Here is a 20,436-nt window from a genome sequence, read left to right on the forward strand (position 1 = left end):
TTAGGAGTAAGGTTATTTTGCTTGTAGGGCAGTTGTACCTTATTGAAGGAAAACTGGTTGTTTAGGAGTAAGGTTATTTTGCTTGTAGGGCAGTTGTACCTTCTCAGGATGATGATGATTATTATTATTATTACTATTACTAATTAAGCTACAAACATAAATGGAAAAACAGGATGCTATAAACTTAAGAATACTGTTCACCACTGGCACCTCAACACTCCCTTGTTACTTCCCAGCATGGACTAATGGGCTGAACCAAGCGAGTGGCACCACTGCCATTGGGTTAGTCGCTCGAGACAAAGACTACATGAGCTTCACTAAGGATGAAGCATGCACTGGGGAAAGGCATTGAAGCACGAGTCAGGATACTTATTTTGGTGATTCTTCAGCGATCCTCTGCTAAGGTGTCGCAGTTACTCCGTGCAATCTGACATTAGGCGGCTCTCAAATTAGTTTAAGGCCATACCAAAGTCATCATCTTTTATTTCAAGCCACCTTCTCACAAGGAAGCTGCAAAAGACAATCCTGTGCCTTACAGAAGGGAGAGCATATACCAATATCCTAAATAGACTACATAATGATTCCCATGTACAGTATAAGAATAAAGGATAGTGATGCAACTACAACAATAGCCGAGGGATTTTCCCTCTACTTACAGCTAGTAAAATACTATTTAATACTATATAAAGTTATACTTTTGTGCTTAACTAAACATGACCAAATCTGTGCTACTACACACAGAGCAGGCTTAGAAAGGAAAGAATGACAATTGAGATGTGGTGGTCCCACAAAAAGATACATGGATCGAGCCAAATCTACCCTAAAGAAATTTAAAATCCCACCAGCTGAGCTGGATACCCTTGCTAGCGACAGCATTGTCTGGAGAACGAATGTTAGCAATGGGGTCACGGCAATGTACTAGGGTCACACAGCACATCTCACCTTAGAAAAGTAGCTGTGACATCCATCACACGTAGCATAAAATGTAACGAAAGGGTGACAAACAATAACGTATACCAGTGGTAAAACAGTTCAGTATTGAAATCGAAAGGATGGATGTGTGCGTTTTGAAATAGTTCTATTAAGTGGAAAGAATGTTGGACAGGAAGGTGAATAGTACATACAATTTATAAATGTTAGAGGAAGACAGAAAGTGCTGAATACACAGCATAAGAGACTTCTTGGAAAGGAAGACTTTCAACATCTAGGAAGCAAGAGTGCAAGCAAGATAAAAGAGGCGAACCACGAGGTATGCGTACAAAAGTGAGAAACACAGTACAGTACACCGATAATAAGCCTTTTGTTCTATGAAGTGGCCATGTTTCAAAAGCTTTCCCCAAAAGAAACTTGTCCAGGGTTCTGTTTAAGTATGAATGTGCTGGTGATTATAGTCTTTTCTCATGAGCTATTTCTCATTAAGAGTAGGAAAGTGCTAGCAGAAAAAATATTTCTGTCGATGTCATTCTCAAAACTATATTTCATAAAAGCATTTGTTGAATGATAGACGGAAATTTATCCATATATAAATTGCTTTGTATAAATACAATCTACTAATTATTTTAAGCTAGATTGTGTATGTTTTATGAATTTGGAACTGTGAAGCCTTTAAGTGTCCATATGCAACTTGTGAAAACCCCCACAATTGCAGTATGAAGTAAAAGTTAAGAGTTCGGAAAGCAAAATGAAAGAAAGAAAAGCAGAGTTAAAATTTGAGTTCAGCTGGGGTTAGAAAGGATGCTGCAAAGACTTTTTAAATAATGGTTATAGTACACTACTTGTAGGGCACTACCCCCTACAGGGAATGATTCTTTTACTAGCATTAAATACTGTACCTACTGGAATTTCTTACATCCCTGCTAGAGAGTTATTGGGTCCTATGACTGGCCAGACAGTACTTCTCTGTGGTTACGGTTCATTTTCCCTTTGCCTACATGCACCGAAAAGTCTGGCCTATTCTTTACATTTTCTCCTCTGTCCTCATACACCTGCTCCTTACTCCAGGGGTTAACTACTGCAATGTAGGCTAATTGTTCAGTAGCCACTTTCCTCTTGGTAAGGATAGAAGAGACTCTTTAGCTATGGTATGCACTACTCTAGCAGAAGGACACTACAAAATCAAACCATTGTTCTCTGGTCTTGGATAGTGCCATAACCACTGTACCATGGTCTTTCATTGTTTTGGGGTAGAGTTCTTTTGCTTGAGGGTAAACTCAGGCACACTATTCTGTCTTATTTCTCTCTCTCTTTTTTTTATGAAAGATTTATTATAATATTACTGTTCTTAAAATATTCTATTTTAATTGTTAATTACTTCTCATTGTAGTTTCCTTATTTCCTTTCCTCGCTGGGCTATTTTCCCTGTTGGAGCCCTCAGGCTAATAGCATTCTGCTTTACCAACTAGGGTTTTGCTTAGCAAGCAATAATAATAACCATAGGTATTATGATGTTAATAACAATTTGATTATATTGTTAAAGTTTAAAATTTGAACTATTATAATTACAACATACCTTCTGGAACATGGTTCGAGGGAAGGACTTTGGGAATGACTCGGCCATATGGAACAACGATATCAGAATCTCTCCTGTAGGTCATTGTCCAATTAAATATACCCCCCAGACGACTCATATTCACATGCTGATCTTCAACCACAGCTGTAAAATGATATTTTAATTATAAAATAAATTTTTGAATATACTTACCCGGTGTATATATAATAGCTGCAACTCTGCGGCTCGACAGAAAACACACTCAAAAAAACTCGCGAGCGATCGCTATGAAGGTTGCGGGTGTGCCCACCAGCGCCAACTGTCGGCCAGATACCACTCTTGTATGTAAACAAAACCTTCAATTCTTCTCGTCCCGCTGCGTCTCTATTGGGGAGGAAGGGAGGGTCATTTAATTTATATATTCACCGGGTAAGTATATTCAAAAATTTATTTTATAATTAAAATATCATTTTTAAATATTTAACTTAGCCGGTGAATATATAATAGCTGATTCACACCCAAGGAGGTGGGCAGAGACCAGAGTTAATTATGTTTACAGCGTATAAGCTAAGAGTTTTTTCATTTTGACAGTTATCAATATAACAAAACCAAAATATATAGGTACCTGGTAAGGAAGTTGACTTAGACGATTACTCTGCCTTGTAAGTCTGTCTTCCTCACAGAGCCCAGCGATCCTCTTAGGATGCTGAAAGACTCACAGGAGCTGAAGTATCAAGGGTTGCAACCCATACAACAGGACCTCATCAAACCCCTAATCTGGGCGCTCTCAAGAAATGACTTTGACCACCCGCCAAATCAACCAGGAAGCGAAAGGCTTCTTAGCCTTCCGAACAACCCATAAAACAATATTAAAAACATTTCAAGAGACAGATTAAAAGGATATTGGAATTAGGGAAGTGTAGTGGTAGAACCCTCACCCACTACTGCACTCGCTGCAACGAATGGACCCAGTGTGTAGCAGTCCTCGTAAAGAGTCTGGACATCTTTTAAGTAAAATGACGCGAACACTGACTTGCTTCTCCAAAAAGTCGCGTCCATAATACTTTGCAGAGATTTATTTTGCTTGAAGGCCACGGAGGTTGCTATATCTCTAACTTCGTGCGTCTTAACCTTAAGCAAACATCGGTCTTTCTCATTCAAGTGAGAATGAGCTTCTCGTATTAAAAAAATCTGATAAAATATGACAAAGCATTCTTTGACATAGGCAATGAAGGTTTCTTAACTAAGCACCATAATGCCTCAGATTTTCCTCGTAAAGACTTAGTACGAGCTAAATCGAACTTAAGAGCTCTAACAGGACATAATACTCTTTCCAGTTCGTTGCCTACGATCTCTGATAAGCAAGGAATATCAAAAGATTTAGGCCAAGGATGAGAAGGCAGTTCATTTTTGGCCAGGAAACCAAGTTGAAGTGAACAAGTGGCTTTTTTCTGTAGAAAAGCCGATGTTCTTACTGAAGGCATGAAGTTCATTGACCCTTTTAGCCGAAGCCAAGCACACTAGGAAAAGTGTCTTGAGGGTGAGATCCTTCAGGGAGGCTGAATGTAATGGCTCAAACCTGTCTGACATGAGGAACCTTAGGACCACGTCTAAGTTCCATCCAGGAGTTGCCAAACGACGTTCCTTAGAGGTCTCGAAAGACTCAAGGAGATCTTGGAGATCTTTATTGTTGGGAAGATCTAAGCCTCTATGTCGAAAGACCTAAGCCAACATGCTCCTGTAGCCCTTAATCGTGGGAGCTGAAAGGGAGTGAACCTTTCTCAGATGTAAAAGAAAATCTGCGATTTGGGCTACAGAGGTACTGGACGAGGACACAGATGCTGACTTGCACCAGTCTCGAAAGACTTCCCACTTCGACTGGTATACTCTAATGGTAGAAGCTCTCCTAGCTCTTGCAATCGCACTGGCTGCCTCCTTCAAAAAGCCTCTAGCTCTTGAGAGTCTTTCGATAGTCTGAAGGAAGTCAGACGAAGAGCGGGGAGGCTTTGATGGACATTCTTTACGTGGGGCTGACGTAACAGATCTACCGTTAGAGGAAGACTTCTTGGAAAGTCTACCAGCCATTGAAGTACCTCGGTGCACCACTCTCTCGCGGGCCAGAGGGTAGCAACCAACGTCAACCTTGTCCCTTCGTGAGAGGCGAACTTCTGCAGTACCTTGTTGACTATCTTGAATGGTGGGAATGCATATAAGTCCAGAAAAGACCAATCCAGTAGAAACGCGTCTATGTAGATTGCTTCTGTATCTAGGACTGGAGAGCAATAGATTAGTAACCTTTTGGTCAACGAGGAGGCAAAGAGGTCTATGGTGGGTTGACCCCAAGTAGCCCAAAGACTCTTGCCCACGTCATTGTGGAGGGTCCATTCCGTGGGTATCACCTGACCCCTCCGACTGAGACAGTCTGCCAAGACGTTCAAGTCCCCTTGGATGAATCTCGTCAACAGGGAGATGCCTCGAATTCTTGACCATAAGAGAAGGTCCCTTGCGATCTCGAGCAGCGTGAAGGAGTGTGTGCCTCCTTGCTTGGAGATGTACGCCAAAGTTGTGGTGTTGTCTGAGTTGCCTCTACCACTAAGTTTCGAAGAAGCCTTCTAATATCATCAAGGCCAAGTGGACTGTTAATAGCTCCTTGCCGTTGATGTGCATGCTCTTCTGACTTGAGGTCCACAGACCCGAGCATTCCCGACCGTCCAGGGTCGCACCCCAACCCAAATCCGACACGTCTGAGGACAACACGTGGTTTGGGTTCTTGACTGCTAGGGATAGTCCCTCTCTCAGACTGATATTGCTGTCCCACCATTTCAGGCATGCCTTTACTGGTTCGGAGACTGGGAATGATACCGTCTCTAATGTCTTGTCCTAGTTCCAGTGAAAGGCTAGATGGAACCGGAGAGGCAGAAGGTGTAGTCTCCCTAGTGAGACAAACTGCTCCAGGGATGAGAGAGTCCCTACGAGACTGTTCCAACTCCTGACTGAATAAGCGTTTCGTTTCAGCATTAGTTGGACTTCGAGCAGGGCTTGACTGCGAATCTCCATCCCCAAATATAGAATAATCTGGGATGGGATCAGTTGGGACTTTTAGGTTGACCAAAAGTCCCAACTCCCTGGCCAGACTCAACGTCCAATGTAGATCCTGCAGACAGTGAAGACTGGACGATGCTCTGAGAAGCCAGTCGTCCAAGTACAGGGAGGCTCGGATCCCCGATAGATGGAGGGATTTTGCCACATTCCTCATGAGCCTCGTAAACACGAGAGGCGCAGGACTGAGGCCAAAGCACAGGGCTCGAAACTGGTACCCCACATTCCTGTAAACAAACCTCAGAAACGGTTGGGAATCCGGGTGTATAGGAATGTGGAAGTATGCCTCCTGAAGGTCGAGAGAGACCATCCAGTCGCCTTCCATAAATGCTGTCAAGACAGCCTGGTAGACTTCATCGTGAAGTTTGTCTTGACAATGAACACATTGAGCGCACTTGCCTCTTACGTACTCCTGCAGTGAACATGGCTGCCAAATCATGGAGCCATCCCTGAGGGACTTGTTCCTGCAGAGAACGTGGCTGTCAGATCATTGGAGCCATCCCTGAAAGCCTTGTTTATGCATGACATAATTGTACAGCAAAACTTCAAAGGCTCGAAAATAGCTGTGAAGTCGACCTGTAAAATCTTGGAGCGTCTCATGGCCAGGCGCCAGGGAGAGTCTATGAGGTTTGAGAAGTCTATCTGGGCAGAGGCAGGAACTCCCAAGCCGAGAACTTCTCTCGTGTCATATCAGACTCTCGCTCTATAAGCCAGTTTAAAAGAAGGGAAAGCAAAGGCTATTTCCCCCAAACTCCTCCTGGTGATAAACCAGTCGCCTAGCAAACGTAAAGCTCTCTTAGAAGAGCGAGAGAGCACTAGCTTATAAAACAACGGCTTCGAAGAAGCTAGGCCTAGTGTAAGCTCTGACGTTTAGGCGAACGAGGAGCAGCAGTTACAAAAAGATCTGGACAAAGATCCTTAAAAATCAGCATGATTTATTTAAAGTCCATAGAGGGCTAAGCAGCTTTAGGCTCCTCTCCGTCTGACAGAGTCCTCAAGGGAATATCAGTAGGAGGGGGAACAGCAACTTCCTCATCTGAAGGAACCTTGTCCGATAATAGCAGAGTCTCAAGCAAGGGAGAGACCTACCGTGGTGGCAATGCTTTACAAGCAGAGTCCACACGCACTGGTGCATTAGTAGCGGACCAGGACGCAACGTCATGTAACTGCTTGACAGTCTGTGAACTGTCAACAACAACAGGTGCGTGAGACCAGGACGCAACGTCATGTAACTGCTTGACAGTCTGTGAACTGTCAACAACAACAGGTGCGTGAGGACGCACAGCGTCCACTCGAGACTGTTTTGACCGCCTAGACTGAGCAGTCAAAACAACTCTAGAATGCGGAGGTTGACGCTCAGCGGCAGAACAAGTCAACTCCGATTGTTAGCGAACGTCCTGAACGTCAACAGGAGCACCAGCAAGTGGCCTAACGTCCAAATGTGGCTGAAAATCCACACGAGACCGCATCGAGTGTGGTTCTAAACAACCTGACTGACGTGACTTGGCTACGCCAACGTCAACAGGACGCACAAAGGAACGTTAGGGTGGCTGAAGGCCAGGATCTCGATGAGATAAACGGCTAGGCTCAACGGACTTATCGGCAGAATAGTCTTCCATAAGGGAGGCAAGCTTATTCTGCATGTCTTGCCGTACAACCCATTTAGGATCAACGGGAATGGTTGCGGTAAGAGACGAGGGTAACGTCTGTGACCGCAAAACCTTGCCTACAAAAAGACTCTCGGAGTCTGTGTTACGCTTTTGTTAGGCGGCGAGCAGTCTTCCGATGACTGCATAGGGTCAGAGCTGTCCTAATGGTTAAAACCAGGACGCTGGACCTGTCCTGAAAGGACTGACTTTCGCTTAAAGGGCCTCGAAACCTTGTTCCACGGTTTCTTATGCGAAAAGCCTTCGGATGACGAGGAGAAAATCGTCTCTCTCGCCTTATGGTAGGGGTGATCTTGGTAAGATACACCCGATACCATAGAGGGAACGTCTGTTCGCTGATCAAGGCCTCTCGAACCCATAAGTCGTACGACATTACTTCTCCCCTGGCCTTGGGAGCTTGCAAGAGGTCCCGGACTAAGCGAACGACAGGCACGAACAGACGAACCCTCGGTCGCAACACTGATAACACTTTGCGCAATATCACTTTATCACTACGATTTTCTGTTTTGCACTTATTTCACTGAAATCGAATTTTTTAACAATTCACATTAGGTATGAATAAAACTGATTTCTACCTGAAGCACGCAATTCTACCCTCATCAAAAGGTTGTAATTGCGAAATCAGTCGTATAATGTAAGTACAGTGAACCCTCGCTACTTCGCGGTTCGACCATCGCGGATTCACCACTTCGCGGGGTTTTCCCATAACCCATATATATATACATATCGCGGATTTTCCGGAAAATTCGAAAATACCGCGAAATCTGAAGACAACCAAATACGATATTTTGTTACCTGTAATTCCATTAAATTAGTAATATCTGCTCTTACTGATTGTTCATTGCATTACATATGATATATAATTCAGCACAGAAAGAAATAAAACAGGAAAAGAGAATGTGATCATACGATAATTCAGTACGTAGTAAAATTAAATCGAACATGAAACGCAAATCAGATGCAGTCATACCATATTAGAATGGTGTGTACTGTAATGGATGTGCTTCTTTTCCATGAATCTTTTGTATGTATACGTACGTAGTACAGTACTGCATCCAATAATATTCTTTGTTGCAAAAATCACAATTCGAATACTGTAAGTGTACGAGAGAGAGAGAGAGAGAGAGAGAGAGAGAGAGAGAGAGAGAGAGAGAGAGAGAGAGAGAGAGAGAGAGAGAGAGAGGCGTAAAATAGCGTACGTAAATTTTTATTATTATTGTTATTATTATTATTATTGTTGTTGTTGTTAATAAAATTATTATTGTTATTATTATTAATCATTATTATTATTATTATTACTGTACAGTATTATTATCATTATTTATTATTATTACGGTATTGTACTTAATCTACGTACGTTCAGTGTGCGCGGGACATCTTCTATGAGTAACCAACGCACCATAGTACTGTACAAGACGGGTTGTGATTGGTTCAAGCGCTGATAGATGACGAATCAAAACTCAAGTTTTGTTATCTAGCCTGTGATTGGTGTTTTGCCCGCATCTTCTACCCGCAGCATCAAAGTTCTCGCGGGGCTGCATCGTTCACTTTCTCTTTCCGCGTATTGCTGAGTAGACATTCTTAACTTTGTGAAGTTTAATCTGTGCTGTGTGCGACTGTTTTAAGTTGAACTTTTTGTTGAACTTTCTGTTACAATGCCTCCCAAGCGTTCTGCTTCTAGTAAGGCTGGTAGTGAGCCTAAACGCCACCAAAGGATGATGACGATAGCTGAGAAGGTTACGCTTCTCGACATGTTAAAAGATGCTAGAAGTTACGCGGCCGCCATTTTGGCATCAACGAATCCACCGTTCGCTACATCAAGAAGGACGAGGCGAACATTAGAAAGACTGCTGCAATCACCTTTAGCAGATCAGCGAAGCGAGTCGTTACAACGCGTAATAAAACGATCGTACGCATGGAAGGTGCTTTAGCTGTGTGGATTGCCGACTGTCGGAAGAAGAACATAGCGTTGGATACGAACACCATCCGAACAAAGGCTTTGAGCTTGTATGAGAATTTTGCGGCAAAGGAACCTCATGACGACGATGGCGACCATGCTGAAGAAGATGATGATGTAGATGATCCTCAACCAGGGACCTCCACTGATTCCCAGCGTCAGAAACAACGTTTTTCCGCCAGCAAAGGATGGTTCGCGAAGTTTCAGAAACGCTTCGCCCTGAAAAGCGTTTCCCTGCATGGGGAGTCTGCTTCCGCTGACACTGCCGCTGCTGAAACTTACGTGAACCAGACTTTCAAGAACATTATCGCTGAAGGTGGATACAAGCCGGAACAAGTGTTTAATATGGATGAAACCGGCTTGTTTTGGAAGAGAATGCCGTCGCGAACTTTCCTGTTCAAAGAGGAAGCCAAAGCCTCTGGCTTTAAGGCATTCAAGGATCGCGTTACCCTTGTGATGTGTGGCAATGCTGCTGGATTTTTGTTAAAGCCGGGGCTTATTTATAAGTCGAAAAATCCTCGCGCTTTGAAAAATAAAAATAAGAATCTCCTTCCCGTGTACTGGATGCATAATCAAAAAGCATGGATTACGAAGATGCTGACCTCCAACTGGTTCCACCAGTGTTTCATCCCGCAAGTCCATGAATATCTCTTAGAGAAGGGCTTGCCATTCAAGATCCTTCTCCTTATGGATAACGCTGGTGGACACGCAACTGACCTGTCGCGTGAGGGCGTTCAGGTTGAGTTCCTGCCACCCAACACCACGTCATTAATTCAACCGATGGACCAGGGGGTTATCAGGGCGTTCAAGGCCCTCTACACGAAGAATACCTTGGCGGACCTCGTTGCGTGTGTGGATGCTGCCCAAGATGACGAGGATGAAGATTTCAACTTGAAGGCGTACTGGCGGCAGTACACCATAGCCACGTGCCTGCAGAATATTCAAAAGGCACTTCAAGAGATGAAACCTGCAACCGTGAATGCGAGCTGGAAGAAGTTGTGGCCCGAGATTGTTTACGACGACAAGGGATTTACTCCGTCGGAAATCCAACACTCTGCAATACGGAAATCTGTGCAGTTGGCTGCCATAATTGGGGGTGACGGGTTTGGCGACATGACGACTGAAGACGTCGACGAGTTGTTGGACTGCCATTCCCAGCCCCTAACTGACGCAGACCTCGAAGACCTGACGAAATCGGCAAGTGAGGAAGAGAGTGAGGGTGCCCAGGAAGAGACCCAAGAAAATGTCGAAGAAACGGGCTTAACATTAGAACGGCTTGCCAAGTTCTGCAACCATATGAAGGAGGCGAAAGAAATGTTACAAGAGTGGGACGAGGATATGGTTCGCTCGATGCAATTCTCAAATAAGGTCGATGACATCATGACTCCCTACAGGATGCTCTTGGATCGAAAAAAGAAGCAGCGGCAACAACTTCCGATCACAATGTTCTTCCAGCCTCGCAAAAAAGAGCCAGTTCCTCCTGCTAGTACGCCTTCGGAAGAAATTGAAGAAGTTGAAGAGGTGTCCCAGGAAAAGGCACCTCCGTCTGAAGAGACGTAAAATACTATCATTGACTGCACAGTAGAACACATCATCAGCTTCATCATCATCATTTCTACTGTGCAGCAAATTCATCGCCATCGTCATTCAAGTTTTTCTTGAACTTCTTTCGTGGTGAGTACAGTAACAATCTTTATTTTTTACTTTAACCTGTTTTATAGTTTAGTAATGTACGTACTGTATGCATTAAGTTAAAGGGAAGGTTTTAAAAGTCTACATGTTGTAACCTATCATATTTTTTTGTTTAAAATTTACATTCGTACGTAAAACAATCTCTCTCTCTCTCTCTCTCTCTCTCTCTCTCTCTCTCTCTCTCTCTCTCTCTCTCTCTCTCTCTCTCTCTCTCTCAAATTGTTTTCCTGCTTTGCTACGTACAAGTACTGTATAATTTATATTTGTAAGGTAACATATTTTGTAAATGCTTTTACTGTAAATACTGTATGTACTGTATCATTATTTATCACTATCATCATGCGCGTTAAATGCCTTGTTTGTTCTGAGCGTGGTTGTTTACTGAGCGTACACGCCGTCGTTTCAGGCGGCGTCATAAAGAAAAAGATTTCATTTGGAAGTCCTAAGAAAAATACGTAAACTAAAACATTGGTAATAAAAAAATCAACATACAGTACTGTATAATCAATATAATCGATGCAAAAACTAACCTATATATGTGTACTGTACACTAAATGAGTTTGTTTCTTCATTATGATCAGAGATGAACGTAAACAAAACATTGGTTGCCATTTTTTATCGTGCTTTTTAGGTGTTTAGGAAACACATGATATAAAATCGCCTTTAATATTTGTGCCTGTTTTAGCTTAGGGTGCTGTAGTACATGCATTAAGTGTTCTGTACATTAAAGGGTGGTTTGTTAACAGTACTACGTATAAGGGAAGGTTTTAAAAGTCCGAATATACATGTTAAATAAATAGGTAAATATGCTGTCACTACTTCGCGGATTTTCACCTATCGCGCCCGCGTCTGGAACCTATCTACCGCGATAAACGAGGGTTCACTGTACATTAATACCAGCAAAAAACAGTGAACATATTTTAAGATAAAAAAAATCAGTGGCTGGGGAAGAGACTAAACACTAGTTCATTCAAAACTACGTTTTCAATCTCTCACCGTACATTGCCTTGGGACGAGAATAAAAAACTAAAAACGTTTTATCCTTTCTCCCCGTACAGAGACTAGGGACGAGAGGAACTCGAGAACAACGCTACCCGCTTGGGACGAGATAAAGATCGGAACGTTTTCTCTCCTCTCTCTCCCTCCATCTCTATCTCTCTCACTCTCTCTCTCTTGATTTCGCACCTAAGAGAAGAGCCCACTTACGTTTCGTCAAAAAAACAGGTTATTTGACCAAAGGAAAAAACTGAAAGGTTTTTCAATTAAAAAGTTCCTTTAAAATAGAATTTAAAACATTTAAGCTTTGAAAGAAGAATGAACAAAACGTCAGAATCGATTTACTCTTTCTGCAAAGTGAAACCGTGATACTCTCTCTCTCTATCGTAACGATAGAGCGCAAACTGCGTAGCATAAATAAACTAAACGTTAGTTCATCTTTGAAACAGTACGAAGACTATTCAAAGAAAATCTTTCATAAAATATCTATTAAAAAATATTCATTTAATAAGTTTTAAATCATTAGCTCTTTAAAAGCTAATAACGATTGAAAGGGCTCAACGTTGTTTAACTTCGGTTTCCAAGTTAGGACCGCCTACTCTCAGGAAAGGTCGCATATAAACAAATCATTAAAATTTATTTTGATGTTTATTATAAATGGAAAGCTAATCGAAGAGGCCTAATAAAGGCGGTTGAGATATAAAATATATAGAGGAAAATCTATAATTAATTTATAACGTGATAAGATAATTGCTAAAAGCCTAAACACACTTCCGTACTGAGGGAAGGGTCGGCCATTTAAAAGTCAAGGAAAGTCCAAAAAACAATCCAAAGTCATCAAAAATTAAATTTATCCAAAAACGAGTTCAAGATTTAAGTTGAAGATAAAACACCTGTACTGCGAAAGCTCAAACCAAAATGAAGTACTTCACCAAATATGTTAAGAAAACTCCAGGTTCTACAGCGAGTATGAATACGTCTTGTTGTCAACGTCGACAGAGAAGAATTGAAGGTTTTGTTTACAAACAAGAGTGGTATCTGGCCGACAGTTGGCGCTGGCGGGCACACCCGCAACCTTCATAGCGATCGCTCGCGAGTTTTTTTTAGTGTGTTTTCTGTCGAGCCGCAGAGTTGAAGCTATTATATATTCACCGGCTAAGTTAAATATTTAAAAATACCACTTATTAGATCCTAAAAATTATGTTTGTGCAAGACACGTGTATAAAACTGATGTATTTTATTCAAAGCCCTGTCTGCACTACAGGAATTTCAATAAAAAAAATACTTATACAGAAAGGAGAAAACATTTACAATAATTAATAATGTTCAGTAGTGCAAAAAAATCAGCTGGGACACATTCTCAACATGAATTATTTTATCTACCAATTAGTCAAGAACCAGAAAAATTACCATAATTGCTGGTGGTTAATATGAACAAGTATAGTTTAATATGGAGAATACAAACCCTTGGTTAAAAAATACACTTCATACAATACATTACCTGGTGGTGCCTCTAAAGTGTAAAAAACCCAAATCTGATTGGGTGGATGATACTCGGGAAGAACATAATCAGGATGGAGATCAATCGGATGAAAAATCACAGCATCAGCAGAGTCTAGGAGTCGACGGTTGTAAACAAGCTCGCAACGGCTTTCTTCACACTGTCTTGCTAACTGCCTGTAGGAGAGCAGGTGAATTATTATTGTTATTGTTTTTGTTACTGTTGTTGTTATTACTAGCTACGCTACAGCCCTAAGTGGAAAAGCAAGATGCTATAAGCCCAAGGGCTCCAACAGGGAAACATAGCCCAATAAGGAAAGGCAATATAGAAATAAACAAACTACAAGAGAAGTAATGAACAATTGAAATAACATATTTTAAGAAGAGTAATAACACTAAAATAGATCTTTCATAAATAAACTATAAAAAGAGACATGTCAGCCTCTTCAACATAAAAATGTTCGCTGCAAGTTTGAACTTTGAAGTTTTAAACTATGCAAAATCACAATTTTCTAATAAAGGTTAAGAAGATACTACTGTACATTTATATCACAAGAATCAATTTCTGAAAAGAAACTGCCTTATCAGTTTTCGTGTAAGGAAGTTACGAAAAAAGTTGAGGTTTTAAATGTAATTTATACAAAATTAACATCAGAGGATAACAGTTGAACTTTATGCACGCTTACGTGGGATGCCATATACAATTGTTGAATTTAATCTGGCAAGAGGAACTGTAGCTTTGGCCATTCTGTCAACCTCATAGTTTCTTTTAATACCTAAATTAACAAAGATCAAGTATATTATAAGCTTTAAACATACTAGATTGAAAAAATATCTGAAAACCAAAAACTTCATTTGTTGCACTAGCTTCAAGGGCAGTAAATTTTAAGAAATTGTGGTGATATACAAACCAAAACTACTGGTGATAAAAAGACAAACTAGCTGGTAAAATAACCAATTTCATGAACTTATTTTACTTAAAAGATATAAGCAGTGTATGTTTTTCCTTATAAATAGTAGGTGGGTATAAGCTCAAGACCTTAAAAATTGATAAAACAAGATGAATTTAAAGCTTGAAGATTTTTAATCCATTTCTACAAATATTAGGCAAGTATCCACGAATATTATCACAGTATAGTACATGCTAATGTTTCCAGAACTGAGAATTTTCATACACTACTGTAAAAAAATTGCTTTTGAATATCTAGAAAAGCAGTGGTGATTTTTTTTTATCTAAATTTAAAAAATCTCTGCAGATATGAACTAATCAATTGGACAATGAAACTAATGTATATCTACATTTTGATATCAAAAGTTTGATTTTTAATTTCCAACTTTTTCCTAAGCCATGCTTATTGTGTAACAACAGCTATGTTTGTCAGCCATCACTTGTTATCTTAGGTTGTTTACCAAGTTTTATCATTGCATAAGAGACAGCAAGAATATGGTACTGTATAGGGAAGATGTAATTTCTATTTCTACCATATTACCTACCATATGTATGGATCGGAGTTGTGGGGAGTGAAAGTGACGGTGAGACAGAAATTGAATGTGTTTGAGATGAAGTGTCTAAGGAGTATGGCTGGTGTATCTCGAGTAGATAGGGTTAGGAACGAAGTAGTGAGGGTGAAAACGGGTGGAAGAAATGAGTTAGCAGCTAGAGTGGATATGAATGTGTTGAGGTGGTTCGGCCATGTTGAGAGAATGGAAAATGGCTGTCTGGTAAAGAAGGTGATGAATGCAAGAGTTGATGGGAGAAGTACAAGAGGAAGGCCAAGGTTTGGGTGGATGGATGGAGTGAAGGAAGCTCTGGGTAATAGGAGGATAGGTCTGAGAGAGGCAAGAGAGCGTGCTAGAAATAGGAATGAATGGAGAGCGATTGTGACGCAGTTCCGGTAGGAACGTAGAGAGGAGAGGTCCCCTTTTTTGTTTAATTTGTTTGATGCCGGCTACCCCCCAAAATTGGGGGAAGTGCCTTGGTATATGTTTGTATGTATATTATCATAATGTAAATTAACCACACTACTGAGTCAGAAGAGCAAAACCCATTGTGTTGGGGAATAAAAGGATGTGTTTATTCAAATGCTATTCCCACTGGAGTAAATGAAGATTGATTCTCCCAAATGGAATCAGCTTTTCCAAGAAAGACAGGAAACCCAAAACTATCTGTCATTTGTCTACTTGCTACTACAACTACTTTGATCGTTCGTTCATTCAGATTTCCCAACTTTTAAATCCGGGCAGGGGCTCTTGGCACAAGGCACTAGCCCCTAACTACTTTGTTGATATATTTGAACAACAAAAACTAGCTTACACCAAATTACATAAACTGTAACTGTATAAAAGAAAAAACTTTAAATTCTTATAGGAACAAACAGGATAGTGACTTCACATATCTGCAGGACTGGAAACAGTGAACCATTGGTTATTAGCTGTGCTACATAAGCAAATGACAATACAAAAGGCTATAAGAAGTGAAGCTTCATAAGTATGGTAGAAATTAAGTTATATTTGAAACTACACTTGGTAAATGAACATTAAACATACTGTAACTAAATTCAAAATTTAATAAAAAATAAGTACAAACAGTTTCCTTTTGGAATTTAAAAAAATCAATATTACCTAAGGATAAGTTATCCTACTGAGTCTGGTTTTTTAAATCCAAAAATTTTGATACAACTTCTTCAACACATCAATTAATGATTTACTAACTTATGGATGCTTGGTCTGAACATCTAGCACTGGACCCACTAGGCTATTCAGTTCCATATCAAGATGGTAAAAAGAGGATGTTACAGTGGCTGGACAACAAAATGAGATACAGGTACAGTAATGCTTCAAGATCCAAAATTAATTTGTTCTGGAATGGATTTTGTTCAATGAAAATTTCATATAATGAGTCATGTTTTGCATGTAAATCCCCTAATTCGTTCCAAACCCTACAAAAAACATGACATTAAATTTTATATTAAGGCTAAACTGTACAAAACACAATGAAATACAACCACTTGGATCATTAAATACCTAACCTAACTATCATTACCTGTATATCAAGTACTTATTTGAACATAATGCAATAATAAATTAAAAAATGATACAATACATACAGTACAATACTGTACATATACGAAATATATAGGCTAGTACTGTACTATTACTATAGTTACCCTTACTAGAGAGAGGTACATTTCCTATTATGTATAAACAACCAGTTTTCTTCAACTGACTTGTACTCATAAGAGGGTAACTAATTTATTTTCGGCCTGGCTGGCAAACATCTTTTCGTATCATGAACATTTTTAGTAATATGAGACAAAAAAAATCTTCGCATCTCATTTCGCATCCATGAAAATATTGTTTGCAGAAACATTTGTATCAAGAGGATCACTGCACTTGAAAAGCAAATGAGATGAAGTACGAAAATCTTAGGGTGAAACAGGAGGAAATCGCTACAGTTGCACAAAGTTAAATGAAAGAAAATGGGATGAAATGCTGCCAAGATCCTCCATCTAATACCTATAGTGATGGACTAACGGATACATCCCTGCCTGGCGATCGCCGGACTGGAATTCGAGTCCCGCTCAAGCTCAAATGTTTCTTGTAGTGTCTGCAACCTTACCATCCTTGTGACCTAAAGATGGGGGTCGTGGGGAGCCTACCTGTCTAACTGCCAAGTCATCAACAGCCATTGTCAGGCCCTCCCTGGCCCTAGCTTGGGTAGAGGGGGAACTTAAGTACTGATCGTAAGTATGTATGGTCAGTCTCTAGAGAACTGTCCTGCTATCTGGGGCATTGTCATTGTCCCTTGCCCCTGCCATTCATGAGCGACCTTTAACTCCTCAAGGCGTACAAACTGCACTGCTTCTACTTCCTTTGAATATTCTAGATGCTTCAAATTACAAACTACGCTGATACAGTACCTTTAAAGTCACTGTACTTGAATACTTAGTCTACAGAAAATAGTGTCCACAGTCGAGGTACAAGAAAAACTATAAACATGATAATAGTCAATAATGCCAACTCAACTCTGTAGAGTTATTGCTAATAACTATATGTAAAAGTATATTAAATCAAAATTATATAACAATAAGGTAATTATATCTTTTTACAGATTTAAAACTCATACCTGTAAAATATATTCTCCCATCCAAAGCTTTGCTCGCCCCATAGTGTTGTCCACAAGAGAATTCTCTTTGGAAGGTCACAATTTGAAATGGTTTCTTCAAATCTGATGGAAAGAGTAATAATGGTTACTAGAATCATTACCTGAACATTCACTGCACAATATATTAAAGATGATACTTTACTTTGAACTTCCGCCCATTATTGACCCACAACCAACAGCAGAAAAACTTTTTCCTATTCCGACAAGGCAAATAATTTTTAAACTTTCAAATAAAATTTGCAAAAAACAAGGCTCCTTCTCCAGCTATACATACTGTACTTGATTAAAGAATTCAAGGCTCCATGAGAGGCTTTCACATCTGTACTGCTCGGCAACCTTTCAGAGCCCTTACCGAAAGAAATCCTACTAACAGTAGACGTAATGTCAAGAACTTACGAAGCTCATCACTACTGAAATTTGCTGATTATGTGAATTGACTCAAGGTGGACGTGTGTCACTGTCATCGTCATCCCCACTACAATCAACTAGCTTAATTTTACCTGGCTTTTCCCCTAAACTAACAGCAAGTTTCCTTTTGCGTTTTGAACTAACTTGATCGGCAACCATTGAAAAACATTTCCCAAGAGATGTACCATGAGAGAAACACTATTCTGGTTATCTAATTATGCTAGTATTACTCCCGAATGATACGCAAATGGAACCTGGCTCATGTTCCACCAGAAATAATTTGCGTGCATACTCCTTGCAGTAATCGCTAACAAAACTAATGCCTCTAGTAATCTTTCTTTTCATGAGTTTCATTTCACATTCTTTAATTATGTTATCCAAAGGTGAAGAAACAAAAGTGTGTTGATATCAGTTCCTCGTTTTGATGCTATCCATGTCTGGCATATACAGTAGACCTACAGCCTATAGAATTTGGTATAATTTTGCTTGATCTTATGCTTCGAGAAACATTTTGTCGATACTGCACAACGGACTATCGGCAGTGCCGGACACCTCTTCCCTTCCATTTGTCCATTGTTGCAAGGTTGAACTGTACAGTATTGTGATTTACTATTGTGAGTGCAAATGCCTCACTGATTCTCACAGGGAAATGATGCTTCAAGTAATAATGAAACATGCTTTTATTTCAGGGAGTAATCCAAAGAAAACTAGGCTAGTTGTTTACAGCGGGGATGATCATGATCAAAACGACCCAGTACCGTTCTCTAATGCACACTTATCCAGCCCAGTTTTGATAGTGATGGGCTTCAAAACTCTAAACTTATTTAGCTCCCTTGGTTTAATATCTGAAGGCCAGTGAGTCTTTGCTTGTATGCAGTTCTAATGTTACTTGCCCAGATGCTAACCCTAACCTGACTTCGTGAGTCAGGTGTAGTGATAATAGTACTGTACAGTACTCCAACTCCATTTAGTAAGGGTTCTGAATGTTTGCTGTGCCTTATATAATCAAGAAGTTCAGGAATGATTTATCAATAATTAATTACATTTTTAGTAATCTATAGCAAGAGTAATTACACTTAAATTTTTTTTAATGTCTTATCAGTTAACCCTTTTACCCCCAAAGGACGTACTGGTACGTTTCACAAAACACATCCCTTTACCCCCATGGACGTACCGGTACGTCCCTGCAAAAAAATGCTATTTACAATTTTTTTTTTTTTTTTTTATAATTTTTTGAGAAAATTCAGGCATTTTCTAAGAGAATGAGACCAACCTGACCTCTCTATGACAAAAATTAAGGCTGTTAGAGCAATTTGAAAAATATATACAGTACTGCAAAATGTGCTTGAATAAAAAATAACCCTTGGGGGTTAAGGGTTGGAAATTTCCAAATAGCCTCGGGGTAAAAAGGTTAAGAAATGAATAGTCTCCCCTCTCCTTGAAGAACTTGTACATAGTGGGCATGAACATTTAAATTTAATCATGAATAAATCATTCGTGAATGTAGTTCAAAAAAATTCTAACAGTAATACAATAATTTCCTCTTAAAATTAACTTCTAAAGTTATAGTTTTTCTTCTCACAAAAAAAAACCCCTTGAAATTTAATTTAAAAAAATAGTTTTATATACAGGAATTAAAAACTAAGCTCCTTCAGACTGATGACTATACATTTTTTTAAATAAAAAATAAAAATTCACAGACTTACTTTGTTTTTCTAGACTGCCTCTCAACAGAAGAAAACAACAACTGCTTAAAAGCAAGTATCCAAACGTATGTCGCAGACACAATCAGAACTGCAATAGCAGCCAAGGTCAAGCGTTTCCAAATAAACTGTATTGTAAGGAAATAAAGATGGGAATTAGACAATCGTGAAATAGTTCTGGTAAAGATAAAAAAATCAGCATTTATTGTCCTACAGTACCATACTACATATCATTTAACTTCCGAATTAAATGGCAGGTAAAAGCAAAAGACATATAGTTACAGAGCTTTCTTTTTTTTCATGTCAGAAGTCCAAGATTCATACAAATTATAAGAAACTCAATCTGACATTGAATGATTATTTTTCAACATTTCAATAAGTTAATCAGAACTGTACGTTTTGGTACCCCTCTCTTCCTTACCCCTAAGATATAAATGCACACTGACTAAACAAATTTTATTTTATTTACAATTCCTTCAATCCATCCCCTGTCATACCCCTATTTTTTCTATGAATTTTTCCTGGCATTCATGTTGCTTCTTTCTTAAAGCTGGCTAAATGTCGAACATCTACCCTTCAACTAAAAATTTCCCATTTTCTTTCCTTGTAATGGCCTTGCCTCTCTGGTGTAGTATTGGGATCATATGGCAGTTTATGGCAATACTACCACATTAATTAATCATATTGAGTTCTCTCATCGATCCTGCCTCCAGCAGACATGCTACCCGGGCTCCAAATTGTAATTTTGTGATTTAGGAATT

At 39.7% G+C, this 20,436-nt stretch overlaps 1 protein-coding gene across 2 annotated transcripts in view; it reads right to left on the reverse strand.

The window, feature by feature from the left end:
• The window catches only part of LOC137634565 (alpha-(1,3)-fucosyltransferase C-like), a 53,937-nt gene that overhangs the window by 16,330 nt on the left and 17,171 nt on the right, over positions 1–20,436 (reverse strand). The window contains exons 2-5 of one of the 2 annotated variants that reach the window (XM_068367019.1): positions 19,679–19,803; positions 17,526–17,627; positions 13,401–13,576; positions 2,510–2,653 (exon numbers count right to left, since the gene is read on the reverse strand). In XM_068367019.1, coding sequence (XP_068223120.1) covers positions 2,510–2,653; positions 13,401–13,576; positions 17,526–17,627; positions 19,679–19,803 — 547 coding nt within the window. The remainder of the gene's footprint in view (positions 1–2,509; positions 2,654–13,400; positions 13,577–17,525; positions 17,628–19,678; positions 19,804–20,436) is intronic. The other variant, XM_068367020.1, reaches the window with a different exon arrangement.

This window comes from Palaemon carinicauda, chromosome 44, assembly GCF_036898095.1.
Source record: "Palaemon carinicauda isolate YSFRI2023 chromosome 44, ASM3689809v2, whole genome shotgun sequence".
NCBI classification, from domain to species: Eukaryota; Metazoa; Arthropoda; class Malacostraca; order Decapoda; family Palaemonidae; genus Palaemon; species Palaemon carinicauda.